At 34.1% G+C, this 19133-nt stretch overlaps 1 protein-coding gene across 12 annotated transcripts in view; it reads left to right on the top strand.

Annotated features, from left to right (window-relative positions):
• The window catches only part of TSC22D1 (TSC22 domain family member 1), a 119831-nt gene that overhangs the window by 23637 nt on the left and 77061 nt on the right, over window positions 1–19133 (top strand). For 2 of the 12 annotated variants that reach the window (XM_042254668.2, XM_027973538.3), the window contains 2 exons: window positions 6641–6787; window positions 7689–9372. The exons of 2 other annotated variants lie outside the window; for them this stretch is intronic. In XM_042254668.2, the coding sequence (XP_042110602.1) occupies window positions 6641–6787; window positions 7689–7821 (280 nt within the window). In that variant the 3' untranslated portion in view covers window positions 7822–9372. Of the gene's footprint in view, window positions 1–5312; window positions 9373–19133 lie in introns of those variants that run through there. 8 more of the 12 variants (XR_006060908.2, XR_006060910.2, XR_003590446.3 and 5 more) reach the window with 8 other exon arrangements.

Genomic DNA, 19133 nt, shown 5'->3' with positions numbered 1-19133 from the left:
TAGATATAGGCCTTTTAGGTTCTGTAGAAACATCTGTTTCTAGGTTATTTATGGTGCTGATACTGAGTTTTGCTATGCTTTATTTCTATGTCTTTTTGCCTTGGCAGACTTTCCTGGGTTGGTAGAAATGGCAAAACAAATAGGAGAAAATTTCAGTTCTACTTAAAGCATTTATTCTAGCATTTTATCACATTCCAAGTATTTTAAAAACAAATATTGGTAATCAAAGTAATATAATTTGGAAAAGTATAAAATTAGTTAAAACTCAGGATCTTGGAGACAAATTGGTTCTCTGTTTCCTAGTCTCCAACTTACTAGATTTGTGATCTAGGATGCGTTAACTTTACTGCTTTGTGCCTTAGTTTCTTCTCAGTAAACTTGTGATGGTTGTACGTATTATATGTCATTGAGTTGTGAGGTTGAGTGAGGCCATATGTATAAAATGCGTACTATATTGCTGTATACTAAGCTCTCCATAAGTGTTAAAAAAAACAAACAGGTTACGAATATTTACTTGTAACTGATTTTTTAAGTGAAGGTTTATTGAGAATTTTGTAATTTGATTTTTAGGAAAAAAAATTGTAAGAGGGATATTTATGGCACTATACTTTCTTATGGAAATTTTAAAGAAAATGAGCACAAATTTTTATTCCTTGCATTTTTTATTATGGAGGAATAAAAATTCCCGTGTAGTAATTCAAAATCTGAAGACTTTTGTTTTTTAGCCAATTACTCCTGTATGCTTGCTTTAGTCCAAAGTTCATTTCCATGCTAGTTTAACATAAACATAATTCAGTTTCTCTGTTTGTAGAAGATTTTTTTAATCTCTGATTTCTTCCAAATCAGAGTTCTCTCTATAGAACTGTTTATCAAAAAAATTAAAAAGCATAAGCAAGACTATCACTATCTGATTAGTATTCTGATGTTAGTACAGAACATTAATGCTGTTATTTCTACTAGAGTTAGTTTTTAAAGAAAGATTGGAGTGCACTTTATGTCAAATTATTCAGAACCTTTTGTTTTATTTTATATTTTTAAATTTTATTTTAAAACAAACTTAGGTCTACCAAAAGTTGCAGAAATAGTACATAGAATTCACCCAGCTTTTGCTAATATTTGTAGAACAAATGTAGACATCAGGAGTTAATACTAACCATCTGTAAGTTTATTTGCATTTTGATCATAGTCCATTAAATGACCTTGTTTTGGTCCAGGATCCTATCTAGAATTTCACAGTGTATTTAATTGTCATGTCTGTTTAATCTTCTTCAGTCTGGGCTTGTTCATTCTCTTTGCCTTTTGTAACCGTGACATTTTTGAAGAGTACTGGTTAGTTAGACTATTTTTTAACTTGTGTGTCTGATGTTCTTTCATAATCAGATTGAGAATTAAACATTTTTGGAAAAGATTCCACCAAAGTGATGTTCTGTCCTTATCAGTACATTGTATCAGGAGGTACGTGGTACCGATTTGTGCTGTTGCTGGTGGTGATGAAAGTTAATTTGGCTAAGGAAGCGTCTGTCAGGTTTCTACACTATTGATTCACTTTTTTCTGATGTAAATAATAAGTGTCTTGTGGGAGATATTTTAATACTGTGTCAATATTGTTTCTCATCATATTTCCATTAATTTTAACATAAAATTACTTTCACTAAGGTTTTCTTTTTTTGAAATATAGAAGCCTTTTTTATTTAAAGGAGGCAGTGGTAAATTTAAATGTTTCTGTGTTTAGTTGTCTTGACCCTGAAGTTGCCTTTTTAAATGCAGTTTGACTCTGAATTTGACTTTTTTTATAGTTGATATATAGTTTTAGGATTGCCTTTTATCTTTCATTCTATAGTGCATTAACTGCTCTAAAAATATATTGCACATTTTCTTTTCCTTTTTTTTTTTTTACCTTTTTTACTTCCCTATCTTATAGCTAGTAGAACCTGAAGACACAGTTGGATTAGCTATTGCTTTTCTCTCTTTTGACAAATACTTAATATTTAAACCTAAAAATAGAGTAACTTGAGCCCCAAATTTTGGGATTAGTATCTTTTCCAAAAGGATGAAGAAAAAAATAAAATAAATCTTGGAATTTGGTTAGATTCTTAAAATAATCTAATAGGTTTCTTTCTCATTATATTTTCTTCTCTGTTAGGTTATTGCTTTCCATGCTGTATGTTCCTCAATTTCCAGGCTTTCTTCCTTATTTTAGTATTTATAGGGTGTATCCCCTTTGATAATATATACAGGGTTGTGGTTTAGCTATAACCTTTTCTCGGAAGCTAAGCAGGGTCAGGCATCATTAGTACTTGGATGGGGAATACCGCCTTTTCCTCCAGATACAACACAATACTGTGGCTAACTAATTCTTAGGAAGCTGGGCTTTGTCTGTCTGTCTGCCTTTTTGACAAGATCTCTCACTTTTTAAAATTTAAAAGTGAAATTGGATGTTTTGGCAATATCCAGTTTGTTTTCTTACTAATTTTGGTCTGGAAAAGAACATTAGAAAATTTATAATGGGTCTTATAATTTAGGTAAAATTTGTGTCACCTCAGGATAGTACCTGTGAAGTTTCAGGTGATTGATCATATGTAGAAATTAACCCTAGAAGCCGATGGACACCACCCCCCCGCAAAAAAAAAAAAAAGAGAATCCATGAAACTAATACTTATGATGATTTTTATTCCCTTTAGGATAAAAAAGCCTAACTTTAGACATCAGCTGCTTGACAGAGTTCTCCTTAACTTTTTGTTTTTTGACCAGTGGGCTTCATTCATTTATAAAACCTTGACTGAATTTATTTAACTCAAGTGTATATAGGGGCTGGAGTTGCAAAGACTCACTGCCTCTCTTAAAGATGTTCTTTCATTTTCTTCTTAATGCCAGTTGGGCCTGATTTGGATATGTGAAGGGATTTGTGGGAAATTCTTATTCTTTCCAGAAATGCCTTAGAACTAGTAAGAATAAATGAAAAAAGAAGATATTTCTGTGTCACGTTCCCAGTTTAGAGTGAAAGTGAAGTCGCTCAGTCGTGTCCGACTCTTTGCGACCCCATGGACTGTAGCCTATCAGGCTCCTCTGTCCATGGGATTTTCCAGGCAAGAGTACTGGAGTGTGTTGCCATTTCCTTCTCCAGGGGATCTTCCCAACCCAGGGATCGAACCCGTGTCTCCCGAGTTGTAGGTAGACGCTTTACCATCTGAGCCACCATGTGACTCTTAGATGTTTTGTTTTATGAATTATCTGTAAATTTATAATTTAGACTTAAATTAGTCTTCTATGACACAAGAGAATAGAAATCATAGTCTTTGTAGAAATGTGTTACCTTCTATTTCATTGCTTAAAAATGATTTGGTGAATCTTTCTCTCTTTTCATTGATATTAGAAATGGTTAGACCTGATAAATATTATATGCTTATTTAGTAATTTAGTATTGAGAACAAATATTGCAAATAGTCTGTACATTTCAGGAGAGTTTCTTAAGAGTAGTATTTATATATAAAATACTTAGGTTGTTTCCAATTTGAATGTAACTTAATATTCAGTAAGAATCTTTAAACTTTAATAATGGAAAATACTAAAATGATAGATGAATAGACCTTCTGCCTCCTTGTTTGAGTTCTTTTGTGACATTTCAGCATTGCTGATTTTCTTAGCTTTGGTTTGGAATTTCTTTACTGGTTGAACTGTAAATCCTGAAGCGGAGTAATTTCTTTTTTCCCTCTTGAAACATCACATTGAAGAATGCTGTCTATTAAAACAGAATTAGGTTAGGTCCTACTGTGTCTTTCTTGTGAGCCTCAATCAGTAGTAGTCTTGCAAAGGCTATTCTTTCTTGTTTGAATAATGGTCTCATTTTGAAAGTGCCTTTACATTTTTCTGTGTAAGTGATTATCAACCCATAGTCTTCATAAATTAATTCCTGAAGCAAGAGAGATACAGTTCTCCTCAGTGATTCAAATAATTCCTATTTAAGGAAATCTGTTTAGTTCATTTTTGAGTATGAATATGTTGAATCCACAAGTTTTGGCATACTTTAAGCAAAATAGAGAGGTGATATCTTGAAAGTAATCTGACTTAGGAGAATTTCATAAGTGGATCTATTTCTCCAGCCAGCTCTCTTATTTAACTTACCCTATAACTTAACCTAAGGATATTGGGTGGTTTTAAATCTAAGTTTGTTGCCTTTTTAATTTATATATTCTGTGGGGCCTGGTAATTCAAGGATTTGGAGTTCCTACTTAAGGAGAAACTATAAATTTAGACCATTATTAATCTGAGCAAGATAATGATTTCTTGGGAGTTGTTTCTCATTTTCAAAGTGAAGTGGGCTTCTAAATTTAAATTTAGAATTGAGTAATTTTTTTCCATAATGGAATTCCCTGAGTAAATTTTTTCCATAATGGAATGCTTCCTTTTTGCATGTATTTTCGATCAGGTATATTGCTATACTACTGATTAGTATTTATAAAATGAAGAAAAACTAAGAAATTTGGAAAATCATATCTTTATAGTTTCTGAATATATTTTAAACTGTATCTTAGTTAAGTTTTACTTAGTTCTCATTCATTTGGGAGTCTTTAAATTTTCATGATTAATATTGAAATATTATTAGATATGAAAAATAACTTGTCAAGAAAATTGATTAGAAAAGGGTAGAGGCTGATTGTTTAATAATTTTAAAAAGTGATTTTGTCATACCTGTTTCCACGGTATAGGTCCACTGTAAACAAATGAGATACCTCTGATGTATCAGTTTTAAGCCTTTCTCATCTGTTAAAGAGCCACTCCTTAAGAACTCCAGCTGTGGAATACTTTGTTAATCTATTTGTGATTTTTGACCTTTGAAAATACCTATTTAGATTTTGTTTTTTTGAGAGACTGAATATTCAGATCTTTTCTTTTGGTGCTCTTTTCCTCTTGTTATCCCTCACATTCCTCCTAATGTGATTTTACTGTAAAGTACTGTTTAAAGACCCTGGGATTTAAAGTCTGTTGGAAATTTGAAATGAAAAGATAGCTGCCACATAAACTCATAAAATACTGTTGTAGTTATTTATTTGATATCTTGTTAGATGACAGTTTCACCCCCTTGACTTCCTTTTACTTCTTTTTTCATTTCTTTAAATTGTGGAAATTATAGATTTGATGGTTAAATTTATAGGTTTTCTAAATCCGAACCATTTTTATTTCTCACTTGTACAGAATTGAATATATTCCTAAGGTACCAAAGGGTTATTACCTCATTCCTTCATCTTCAGGCTTAAAAAATTTTTTTTTTACTCTAATTGTTGTTAGGTAATGGAATAACCATTCCTTTTCAGCTGTTGGCATTTTTCCAAACTGGCCGGCAGAGCCAGAAGGAAGTGAAGGCATTAAAACTAACTTTGGTTGGTTGCTACCTTCTTAGTCCTGAACCTATAACCTTTGTGAGTTGATTGATAGAGAACAAGAGAGCGCAGTCCTCGTTCCACTACCAGGTAAGGAACCCTTGTGATGACCAGTTGGGGTGAGAGTGAGAGAAATTATTTGATAGCACTTTTTCTTAATTTATCCCTAAATACAACATGTCCCTGAAGTCGGACAGTGACTGCCCATGTTCCATACAGCAGGAGCATACAGCACCTTTCTATTTAGAATAAGATCTGAAATTTAATAGGGATGTATCACTCTGTACCACAAAATACAATTGATCTGTTTTCCACTGTTAAAATTTATCCTGCAGTCCCTCTAACTTTAAATATTATATATCTGCCTATCTTATTCTCCTTTCAGCTTTTCCTTGATCAGATACTATGTGCTTTGAACTTCCTTCTCTTGTTCACCTTATTTCTATAATAAAGTGAACTATTTTCCAGTATCTTTATCATCATCTATTATTTGGGTATGTCTTAACTACTTTAATTTCTGCATTGAAGCCATTAATGATTAGTTCCTGGTCCTTCTTGACCCCAAACCAAATGATCATATGTTTGAAAAGGACTTCTAGTCCGTATTGCCTATGTCCAGTATTCTGCCCTCCCACTTTAAAGGATGAGTGCTTGAAGAATAAATCTTTTTCAGTGACAGTAGGCATAGCTTGATAAAATTCAGGTTTATTTTTATACTGCTATAATAAGGGACTGTAGTCTGATTAATTCTTTAAATTAGTGAAGAATTAAAAAACTGAGAACAAATTCCGCTTCTTAAGGCAATTCCCAAGGTTTAGTGGTATTCCTGTTAATATGCTTGATTATTCTATTTCTGCTTTTCAATCCATCGTCTTCTCTTTGACAGCAGAATTAATTGGGACTCCTCCTTTAATATATCTGAGGTCAAGTGCCTTTGCCTGTCCCTTTAAGACACTTATGATCTTGTTTACCAGTCCTAATTTATCATTTTTGTATTTGGTCTTCCACTTGACATTGAGTGGTTTGTCACACCCTGTGTTATGACTTAGACCAAGCTAGTTCCCTTCTTAGTAGTTACTGAGGAATTAATCATTCCTGGTGAAAGGCTTCTAAAATTCAAATTAAGAAGGCACAGGAAGAATGTGTGCCCAGAGGCAGCCCCTTTTTGTCCTGAGGATAAGTCATTACAAGCTCAATGACCAGAGAATGTAATTTCTTAATAAGAGTTTTTTCTTAAATCTATATTCAGCTCTCTATTTCAGTGCTTCTCTCCTACCAGAGGTGCAAGGAGTGATCCTAGAACCACAGATACAGCCAAGACCACGGAGAGCTTTTGACGTCAGGGGTCCACTTTCTCCACTGAACCTTTGGAGGCAGAATATCCAGCTTCTGGAGAGAGTTGGGAAAGGGTAATAAACAAGTGGGTGCTTTCCATTATTTACTTGGGTTTATTTATAGACTGGAGTGTTCTTCCATTGCCCATATAATTCTGTTGTTTACTCCCTGGGTTCATAGAAGAACCAAGTGGGGCTGCAATCTGTTTGTTTTTCTAAGAATGCTAACTAGTGCCCTTTCAGAAAAGAGACTTAAGATGTATTTAATTTTCTCTCCAGATAATTAAAGCAGTGGCTGATTTGGGGGCACTGATTTGGTGAATGCCTGTGTAGTCCACAGGAATTTTTAAAAGGAAATATTGGCCCATTTTAACCTTTACTGGTAGTAGTGTACTTCTCAGTGTTCTTTTATATTCCACTATTTACGAAGTTTCTTTATTTTGTCTTTGGGCAAACTGGACATCTGAATTTTCCTGATACACACATCTGATGTCCAGGTGTTATCCTACCCTATTAGTGAGAACTTTTTGGTCTGTTTTCCTATGTTGAACTTTAGGACTTCATATCAGGTAGATCTTTAACAAGATGCAATGATAGTACCATTATGGTTTTACTGTCAAAGCTAGGCTTCATTCTTTAATACGATACAAATAAATGAATATGTTTCAGGAGATACTATCCCTGAAAGCTTTGTTAAATATACTCACAAGTAGTTTTCCAGTCCCTAGGAATAATATTATTTGTGGCAAAAGAACCTTGTCCTAGATTTTCCCCATGGCATTAATACAGTTTTCTGTTAGTATCTTTGATGCCAAGGGTAGGATTTGATTTCAGGAAGTTCTTATCATCTATAGTGGGTAGAACGTGAACTTTGGTGCCTTTGGCAAGTTTTCATTTTTTTCCTTGGTGGATTCCTTCTGTGACTCCAGGTATCTTGATAATGGGAGACCGGTTTATTTGTTCTCTAATTGCCCAGATTTCTTTCAACTGGTAAACATCCTCCTTCAGCCAAAGGAACTCTAGCAGAGCCTTCATGGACGATATCTGTCACACATGCAGCAACTGCAGTTTGGAAGGCAGTGGTGAACGGAGCCATGCACTATATCTAGAAGACACAAGGATGAGAGAGCCACCTGATCTTGTCATTGATAAACTTTGAGATTTTCTCTGGTGTACTCTTGATCTGGAAATGGAAAGGCTCAAATAATGACGTAATTTTTTCAGATTGGAACTTTACATGACCATGAAACTATTCCTTTCTATTCAGAAGACTGAACTAGAGGAAGCATGAGAGACTCCTTTCTTTAAAAAAACAGCTCTCTATCTGTTTCACTTAAAAGATTTGTGGGATTGAAAATCACCCTAATGAAGCAGGCAGATTTTTTGGTAGTCTCAGAGACCCAGAAAACTTAATGAAACTTGCCTTTTGTTGCCCAACACTGAAAAGAACTAGGAAGTAAAGGGTGAAAATCTTAATTATTCCTAAATTACTTTTAATATTAGAATGTACTTTTTTGGTTTATCTTTTTCTAGCCTTGAGCCTTATTCTTGTCCAATCAACAGATTCCAGTATAGAAGTAGAGGCACCTTCTAAGTTAAGTCTTTCAAAGTAAATACCTGTTAAACTTGAGGTATTATTCTGCGTTTGCAGGCATTCTAAAGTTGAATGATACTGAAACAAAGAGGTATTTTATAGAGCAAAGGCAAGTAGTAGTAGTAGAATAAGCCTCTGTGTGTGAATTAAGTGTTGCAAGAAAGTTATCCAAACTATGGATATGATAAATTGATGGCAGTAGCTATCAAAATGTTTTATTTCTCTTTTTAGTATCTATTAAACTAGTCAGTTGAAAGCTACTCTAGAGGTTTTTTAAAGTTACGCGATGCTGCCAGTTTATTTGGTTTAAACTTTTAAGAATAGAAATTCTAGAGATAACACTGTGGAAGCATCTTAACTGTTTTAGGAATCTTAAGAGGCTTTAGAAACCACACTTGCTAGGTTATAACCTGGCCTTTAGTCTTTGTTGGCTATGTGTGGGACCCGTTTTCCCCTCATTAATTATACATAAACTTTTGTATATATGGTACTTAAAAGTAAGTTTAAAAGATCAGTTTGAGCTAAAATTTCCCAGGAGAGCTCTGAATTCCCATAAACGATGACAACTTTTTACTCTTGATTTGCTTTTGTTAAAAGTTAATAAGATAGTTTTTACAAACACATATAAATTAAAAAACAACTACTCAACGTTTTAGAAAGAACTCAGGGACCTGAAGGCCAGTTTATGGCCTTTTGTTTCAGTTTGAAGAGAAATGATTTAGTCTCTTAATCCCATTCATCTCATGCTTTGATTAAATTTTAGCTTTGTTCCTTAAAGTGTGCAAAAGAAATGTAAGTGCATTTCTATTCATCTCATGCCACTGAAAGCTTTTTAAAAGTGAAACTTCATGTATATTAATGTGAACTGATTTGTTTAAACTTTTATTTTGATTCATTTTCTTTCAGATTTTAAAATATTTCATGTCACAATATGCAGTCCTATAATTTTCAGTGTTTATTTTATGAATATTAATATAAGCTAATTTTTTCTAGAATGACTAATTGTGTAACATTTGTATTATGTGATCATTTGAAAAACTAATAAATATTTTCTCCATGAAAAAAATGCACTTACTGATAAATGGCTTATTTTTCTTTCAGGAGTAGAAAATGGAAACTATAACAGTATTTTAAAATGTATTTTAATTTTATGTGTCTTCCTCTAAGTATTTCTGAATATATATCCTTGTATGTCTTAAACTTTTTTGAGAAAAAAATGATTTAAACTGTTGAATTAAAATGACTTTTCATTGGGTCACACAGTGCCAAATTAAGGAAATAGATGATCTATTTAGTCTTGTTTTTGCACTTTACTGATTAGCTTCACCTTAGCTTTGTTTCCAGAATTGGATTTTTTTAGATGCCATTTTCGTATATCAATTTTGCAAACCATTAAAACTCTTGAGTTAATATTGGAAATATCAGGAGTAATACGCTCACGTCTTTTACAGTGAGATCTTGCTAAACATAGACCCTTAGAAAATTGCATACAGAAGACAGTTCTTCAAGTCAGAAAAAGAATATTTGAGAATAATGACTTATTGGAGAACTATTCTACTAGTGGGTGCTGTTAATAGGAGAAGAAGGTATTTTACATTTTGGTGTTCTACTTGAACAAGTAGTTGTAGAAGGGAAAATCTTAACTTACAGAGTTTCTTTTCTTTTATCAAGAGAACATGGGAAAGGATAAAATTTGGTTTTTATGATTCTTGTCTTTATATCTACATAAACTTAATTAGAGCCATTAGAACAGTTTACTTTTCTATGAAGAGTCTGCTAGAAACAAGAGGAGATTTCCCTTTTGGATTGATGAAAATTTGTAAGCAGACTGCTAAACTTAAAAAACTTTATGGTGGGTTCCTAGGTGACAAATAAGTTTAGTTAATGACAACTTGTGGATTAAAATGACCTAATTTGGCTCTCTAAAGAAATTATACTCTGAAAAAAAGAATTATAAAAGGAAATTATGATTTAGAGTAGCTACTGTAGTTAGGATATGGGAGAGGAGCTAAAATTCTTGGCTTTATTAGTCTAGTAATTTGGAAAAGATGAGTAAAAATACTGTGGATAAAATTTTGTTTTTAGAATAAAAGCTATTGAAAGATTCACAGACAAAATGTATTTCTATGGAAGATGGGAGGCTATATTTCCTTGAGTACAAAAGCATTTAGAAGACTTAACTATGTGTATTTAAAAGATGTAGGGCAGGGAGTGTTAAATAAAAGCATTACACTAGAAATTTCAGACATATTGTAAAAACAGTGGTGAAACGAGAATTTAAAAAATAATTTTCATTACATGAACTCTTCCCTATACTATCAGTAGCTTCAAAATAAAAATGTTTATGAATATTGAACATGGCTTTATGTTTGAGGTATAAGAACTAGGTTTATTGTTTCACTATGATTTGTAGGACTAACTATAAAATAAAATAGTTTTTTTAATTTGAGTAAAGAAAGTTTAATAACTTCTGTTTTAAAGAAGATAAATGTCAATAAGAAGTGTGACTACAAGTACTGACCTTGTAGCTTATTGTAAGTATATCCATAAATCTTTCTTGATTTTGCTGTATTGAAACACTTGAGCAAAATGTCAGTGCCTAGATGTCCTAAGCAATTTCTTGATTTTAAAAATTCAGATATTTTAATTTCCCATTTAAAAAAGTTCACATTAGCTTAGTCTTGAAATGTGAAAGGTTTGTATTTTCAAAATAAGCACATAGGTGCTCTTTAAAGGTTTTCCCCACTTAAATGTACATCTAAGGTAATCAGATTACTGCAGTAAAAGAAAAAAAAAATGCTAGGGAACTTTGAAGTGTGCATCGGAGTTTTCAGGAATTGTGATCAAAGTGATCTCTACTCAAGAGGTAAGGTATGGCATGTAGGTAGAAAATGTTCAAAATATTTTCAGTGTAATATCTGATGATAAAGTGACCTACAACAGATTTCCTTGGATTTTCAGACAGATGTAGAGTTAGGGAAAGAATTTTGCTTTAAATTTGCCTGAGAGAAGAGCAATGGATAAACCACCAATTTGTTTGGAGTGAATTTAGGAACATACATCTATCTACATTGTACTCTCTGTACCTGGCCTACTGTATTCCAAGCATCTCCTACCCTTGTTCTCTTAATGTTTATGATCCATACTTAATTTAGTATTTCTTATGTGCTGAGCACTGTTAAAATACTATACATGGAAAGTTGAGTACAGGTTATTCCCTGGTTGTTGGTGGTGTATGCCTATTTTTATTACATAAACCTAAAATGTAGAAAACTGTAGCTGTACTGAGTAATTTTAACTTTGGTTTGAGAATTTAATTTGAGTTTTGTAAGCATTCACTTTCACTGTAACTCAGAGGAGTCTTTAAGAAATAATATTGTTGGCTAGTATATACAGAATTGTTCAGACAAGATATTTATAAGGTTATCCCATAAGGTATATTAAGTGGGTTCAAAGAATCAAAAGTTAGCATAATATTCAATATATCTAGAAACAAAGGAAAATGTAATATTCAGTACAGATGAGCTAGAAATATGACAGGATTTTTTTTTCTAAAATTACATTATTATAATTTACTCAGTAGATGGCAACATAAAAATAATACTCTTCCATCCTATCATTTTAATTCTTTTTATAAGAATACCAGCTTGTGGATATTTGGCTTTTACTTAAAATACTGTGCTATCTGCTGTGCTTTTTCCTTTATACAGAGCACATGATCGTGTTGCTATGAACTAGTGATAGCACTCATGACTTCAGTGAGATAGCTCATTCCATGTTCAGGATGCTCTGATGGTAAGAAGCTGATCCAGAATATGCTTCCATGTCATTTTTTATTTGAAGATTACCTTGGGAATTAGCCAAGTTAGAGCCTTCATCTTACGTACAAGATTAATTGATGTCTGAGAATATCACATGTATTTCTAATATCACATAGTTTATTAAAGGTCTACTGTAGGGTTTGAGTCTCTTGAAGGCTCCGAGATCTATACTTATCCTGTACTTTATTGCTGCCTCATGTTAGTCCCAGTTCTGGGAACATCGAGCAAGTCTGATTCCCTTCAAATACCGTAGCCTGCAGGTGATTTAAGATGGCTCTTATACTGCATCAATTTCAAATGTAGTTTGTTTGTTTGTTTTTCCTACAGGTTAAGCATACCTCCATTTCTTGCTCTTAGGTAGCATGGTTTTGAAGTCCTTAAGAGTTCTGTAGATCTCTGAACATGCTTCAGAATATTTTTCTTATTGTGTGACACAACACAGTACAGGTGTGCTCAGCCTCTGTTTGACCTTGTGACACTCATACTGCTTTGTTTATCCTTACGTATTTATCCAGTCAGGTGCTTAATTTTATGAGATTCTCTTGGACAAAAGAGTTTCATATTGATATGCAAATTTTGTTTAAAAAAAATCAGGACAGTAGTCTCTTACAGACTAACATGCGCAGTTCAGTGGAAAAGAAAATGACTCAAAGTCAAGCCAAGACCTTGAGAAAGCAATCAAAAAAGTGTAATCTTCATTTCAGTTATTGCTTGCTTAATTCTGACTCACAGAGCTATAAATTCTGTATTAAATAGTTTTTATTGTTCAGTCGCTAAGTCTTGTCTAACTCTTTGCGACCACATGGACTGAGCACCCCCAGGCTCTGAGCACCCCCCACCTCTCCTCCACTATCTCCCAGTTTGCTCAAACTCAGGTCCATTGAGTCAGTTATGATATCTAGCCATCTCATCCTCTGCTGCCCCCTTCTTCTTTTGCCCTCTGTCTTTCCCAACATCAACATCTTTTCCTTGCTCTTTGCATCAGGTGGTCAAAGTATTGGAGCTTCAGCATCAGTCCTTCCAGTGGATGTTCAGGGTTGATTTCCTTTTAAGATTGACTGGTTTGATCTTCTTGCAGTCCCAGGAACTCTGAAGAGTCTTCTCCAGCACCACAATTCAAAAGCATTAATTCTTAATGCAAAATGTTATTTTTCAGGTTGTCCTTTAGTAATTTAAGGGGAAGCAGGCCCTTTGGAGCTAAATTGTTGACACAAGGACTGACATTGAGACGAAAATGAACTAGTGTTTAGTAACATAATTAAAACTGGAAATGAAAGGCAGTGCTTTAGTGGAAGAATTGGAGATATATCCCAAACGGCTGAAGATGGTGGAGAAGTGCCCTGGAAGCCTGTGTGGCCAGAATTCTCATGCAAGCAGGGTTTCCTGTTGCCTCTCGAAATAGCGTGCAAATACTTCAGCAACGTTGTTTTGGTATAACAGTGTTTTAAGTTACCAGTTAAACAGCTTCCCCCTCCCCTCCAGATTTTAAATTGAGCTCCAGGAAGACATGTATTTAATACCTTTAAGGTATGAGTAGCCTAATGGTTTGTTTAATGGTTGATTTCATGTACCTTTAGGGTATGTGTTACCTGTTTTTGAGAAATACTCAGGGTGTGTTCTACCTTACCTGAGTTAAAAAGAATTTGAGGACAAATGAGCAAGAAAGAAAAGAATGATTTACATGCCTACTTTGTGCAGCTTTTGCTAGGTGAATTACGTATATTTATGTGGTTAAATCCAGTTGACCTTTGAGGTAATTTTTTATTTTACATCCAAAAATGCCCAAACTCAGAAATCACAAAATCTTCCCAAGGGCACATAGTCAATAAGCAACAAAAGTAGCATTTAAAAGAAAATTTGTCAAAATCTAAAGAATTCTATCATGCTGTTGATTGTCAAACATCTTTGCCAAAAAGAATGGGTATTCTTAGGGAAACTTCATTTTTAAAAGGGATATTTTACTTAGTATGCATTTTTAAATTGAGAGTAGTTTTAGTCTTTACAGGAAAATTCACCAGAAAGTTCAGAATACCTCCCTCCTCCCCAGGTACACTTCTGCTTATCATAGTTTGCTCTATTGACATGTTGTTTGGTGTATTTTATAATTCATGACCTGGTGTCGATACCTCATTATTAAGTGAAATGCATAGTTTAGGGTTCACGCCTGTCATACAGTTCTGCAAGTTTCCCCACGTACATAATGTCGTGTATCATAGTGTCATACAGAAAAGTTTCACCAGCCTACACATGATGCACGCCTGCATTCATTCCTGTGTTCCCTCCCCACCCCTGGCAATCACAGATATTTTCCTTCTTTCTGTAGTTTTACCTCTAGCCGCCTCAGACTGCCTTCTTCCAGTTAGCAATGTACAGTGTCTCTGTGACTTGTTAATGTACTTCTTTTTATTGCTGGATGGTATTCCATCATATAAATCTACCACTGTGTGTTTATCCACTGATCTTTGAAGGACATCCTGATTGCCTCCAGTTTTTGGCACTTAGGAACAAAACTGCTGTAAACATTGGTGTGTAGGGTTTTTGAGGACAGAAGATTTCAACTCATTTGGAAAAACACCCAGCAGTGCAATTGTTGGATCTTACGGTAAGACTATGCTTAGCATTGTAAGAAACTGCCCAGCTGTCTTTCTTCCAAAGTGGCTGTACCATTTTGCCTTCCCACTGGCAATGAACCAGAGTTCCTGTTCTGCATCCTTGCCAGCATGTGGTGGTGGTTGTGTTTTGGATTGTAGTCCCTCCAGTAGGTGTATAGTGGCTTCTTACTGTTTTATTTTGCAATTCTCTAATGATACTGTTTACCATCTGTATATCCTTTTCTGTGAGGTCTCCTTTCAGATCTTTTGCCCATTTAAAAAGTTTTTTTTTTTCCTTTTGTTGAGTTTTAAAAGTCCTTTGTAAGTTTTAGATAGCATGCCTTTACCAGAGAAGTATTTTGAAAGTATTTTCTCCTAGTCTGTGACTTGTCTTCATTATCTTAACCGTGTCTCCTAGAGAGCAAAAGTTTTAATCAATTCCACATCAATTTTTTTTCCTCTAATGGATTGTGCTTTTGATGTTGCATCTTTTAAAACTCACTGTTAAACCCCTGGTCACCTACACTTTTTCCTATGTTACCTTCAGAAGTTTTACAGTTTTGAATTTTACATTTAGGCCTGTGATCCATTTTGGATCACAGTTAACGTTTGTGAAAATTGTAAGGCAAAAGTTTAAGAAAAGACTGTCCTGTTTCCTTTGTATTTTCTTTGTTCCTTTTTCAAAGATCACTTGACTATATTTGTATAGGTCTGTTTCTGGGCAGTTTATCCCATTTCATTGACCTGTCTTTTCTGCTGATACTACACTGTGTTGAATACTGTAGATTTTTTGGTTCATCTCAAAATTGGTTATCAGTTCTCTAATTTTCTAGGTCTTTTACTGAGACTGAAACTAGGTCTTTCATATAAATTTTAGAATCAAATTGTCCACAAAATGACTTAGCTAGGGTTTTCATTGGGATTGCATCGGATCTAAAGATTAAGTTGGGAAGACCTGACATCTGACCATCTATGATCATTAATTAGTCTTCCATTTATTTAGATCTTTGATTTTTCATCAACATTTTGTAGTTTTTTCCTCACATAGATCCTGTATGTATTTTGTTAAATTAATACCTAAATATTTCTTTTTTTTTGGTGCTGATGCAAATGGTGTATTTTCAACTCCAGTTGTTCATTCCTGATATATAGGAAAACAGTTAACATTACCTTTATCTTACAACTTTTTTTATAGTTGCTTACTAGTTAAAGGTGCTTTTTCTTTCTTTCTTTAGGGGCTTTCAATATACAGTATGTCAGCTGCAAACAAAGACAATTTTATGTTTTCCTTCTTAGTCTTTATACCTTTCGTTTCCTTTGCTTATTGCACTGGTTAGGTCTTGCAGGTACAAAGTTCAGTGAGGATGGTGAGAGGGGACTTCCTTGTCTTAGTCATGATATTGGGTGGAAAGCGTCTGGTTTCTTACCAATAAGCATGATGTTAGGTGGAGGTTTTTGTAGATGTTTTTCACATTATGGAAGATCCCCTCTAATTCTGGTTCCTCAGGTTTTTTTGTTTGAGTGTTGTGTATTTTTTTAAAATCATGAGTTGATGTTGCCTTTTGTCAAATGCTTTGCATTTATTGATAGGATCTTATGATTTTTCTCTAGTGTTTAAAATTGATTTTTGAATGCTAAATCAGTCTTACATATGGGGGTTAAATGGAGCTTGGCCATGGTGTATAATTCTTTTTACATGCTATTGCATTGTTTGTTAATATTTTGTCAAGTATTCTTGTGTCAAGGTTAATGAAACACTGGTCTGTAATTTTCTTTTTTTGTAATGTCTTTGACTTTGATACTGGAATTGTTTCATAGAATGAGTCAGGAATTGTTCTCTTTGTTTCTACTTTCTGAAAGAGATTGTAGCGAATTGGTGTTATTTTATTAAACATTTGGTAGAATTCATCAGTGAAACCATGTGTGCTTTGTGCTTTCTGCTTGGGAGGGTTATTAATTGTTAATTCAGTTTCTTTCAATAGATACAACCTTTCCAGCTTGTTTCTTGTAAGTTTTGGTAGATTATATCTTTTAAATTCATTTAATCTAAGTTAACAAGTTTGTGGAGATAAGAGTTCATAGTATTCCTTACTATCCTTTTAATGTCCATGGGATCAGTAGTAATGGCTCCGCTTTCATTTGTGGTGTTAGTGATTTGTGTCTTCCTTCTTTTTATTTGTTAGCCTGGTTAGAGATTTATCAGTTTTATTGATAAAATTACCAACCCTTGGCTTTGTGGATTTTTCTGTTTTATTGTTTTCAGTTTCAGTTTCATTGACTTCTCTAATTTTTATTTCTCTTCTTCCACTTGCCTTAGGTTTATATGGCTCGTCTTTCTCAGCACTGCTTTTGCTGTGTTTCAGAATTTTGATAAATTGTATTTTCACTTTCTTCAGTTTGAAATATTTAAAGATTTCTCTTGAGCCTCTTAAAACCAATGTATTATTTAGAAGTGTTGTTTAATCTCCATTTTGGGGATTTTCATCTGTCTGTAAATATTTGGTATCTTACTAATTTTTGGTTTAGTTCTATTTTGATCTGAGAGCATACTCAGCATGCTTTCTATTATTTCAAAATTTTGTGGTGTGTATTATGGCCTTTAATCTTGGTGAATTCTCCATGTGAGCTTGAGAAGGTATATTTTGCTGTTGTTAGATGAAGTAGTCTTTAGATGTCCGTGAGATCCAGCTGATGGATGGTGCTGTTCAGTTCATGTCTTTCCTGATTTTCAGCCTGCTGAGTTGGTCTGTTGCTTCCTGGTAGAGCAGCATTGAAGTCTTTCAGTATATTAGTCTGTTCATCCGTTTCTCACTTCAGCTCTGTCAGTGTTTGACTCACATATATGGATGCTCTGTGGTTAACCAGATACATACTAAGGGTTGTCATCTCTTCATAGAGAATTGACCCCTTCATCATTGTGTAATGTCCTTCTTTAGCCCTGAACTTTTCCTTCTTTTGAAATCTGGTTTCCTGAAATGTATGTGGTTATTCTAGTGTTCTTTTAATTAATGTTATGGTATATCTTTCTTATCCTCTTACTTTAAATCTCCTGTATCTTTATATTTACTGTGAACTTTTCTTACAACATACAGTTGGGTCTTTTTTTTTTTTAATCCATTTGATAGTCTCTGTCTTTTAATTGATGTATTTCAACCATTGATGTTTAAAGCAATGTTTTTAAGTTGCATTTATATCTATCTTGTTTGTAACTGTTTATTGCCTTTGTCCTTCTAAAATGTGTTTTGCTTTATACTCTATTTCTGCCTTCTCTGGCATAATTCTAGCCTAGGGTCCTAACATGTACATATGCTTTGCCAGGAGCCTTCTGAATCATTTCACTTCTTTAATTTGATTCATTAATTCTTTTGAGCATCCACTTACTAAATTTCATGCATCTCTCAAGTGCTGAAGATAAGATGCTTCCTACCCTATACCCATCTTTTCAAAGGCTTCCCCCCCTTGTTCTCTGGAGCCTGGATCGATCTATTGTGTCTTGTCAAAGACTTCATGGCTTTAGTATTTTCTCTGAGCCAGTCTCCCTCTCTACTGGATCATTCCCATTACCATCTAATTATGCTTTCATATGTCATCTTAAGGAAGCCATCTTGACCTTTTCCCTCACCCTCTAACTTCTACTACAGTCTCTACTCACTTTTATTACCAAGAATTATCTACTCATATTGTTGTAATTTCGCAAGTTTCATTTTTTTCTTAGTCTGTCCCATTGTGGCTTTTGCATCTAACATCATGTGGCTGCTCTTATCAGAGTCTCTCAGGTTCTGTGGCAACAGCAGGCCTACTCAGTGCTTACCTGTGCGTTCTGACCTCTTAGCAGAGTTCACTGTAGCTGAACCTATCTTCTGAAATGCCCTTCTCAGTCCTTGAGTTTTTCTTTTGGTCTCTTCTTCCTTTGCACTTGGATGCCTTCATCCTTTCCCATGACTTAATGCCTTTTCTTTTTCTTTTTCACTCCCCTAATGGTTATCTCTTGCCCAGCCACCTCCTCAAAGCTCTGGTCTTGATACCCACTTGGAAATCAAGTGGATTAAACTACATTAAAAAAAAGTCCCAACCCCCAGGCTATTTTTCTCTGTGTCATCTTCGTTACAGTAAAGAATGATATTGATCTCACATCAAAAACAATGGAGTGGTCTCCCTTATCTCCCATATGCAGTCTGTTATTTGTTAGTCCAGTTGTTTGGGGATTTTTTTAAAACTTTGGTTTTTTTCTTTTTATAGCAGTTTTATGTTTATAGAAAAATTGGCCAAAAAATACAGAGCTTCTATATTAATTTCCCCTCCCTAGTTTCCTTTACTAGCATCTTGCATTAGTTTGGTGTATTTGTTGTAGTTGAACCAGTTTTGGTGCATTGAAGTCCAGAGTTTACATAAGGATTTGCTGTTTGTGTCAGCGG

This window comes from Ovis aries, chromosome 10 (genome assembly GCF_016772045.2).
Source record: "Ovis aries strain OAR_USU_Benz2616 breed Rambouillet chromosome 10, ARS-UI_Ramb_v3.0, whole genome shotgun sequence".
Lineage (NCBI taxonomy): Eukaryota > Metazoa > Chordata > Mammalia > Artiodactyla > Bovidae > Ovis > Ovis aries.
The sequence above is the reverse complement of the archived record's forward strand: the minus strand, read 5'-3'. Positions and strand labels throughout refer to the sequence as shown.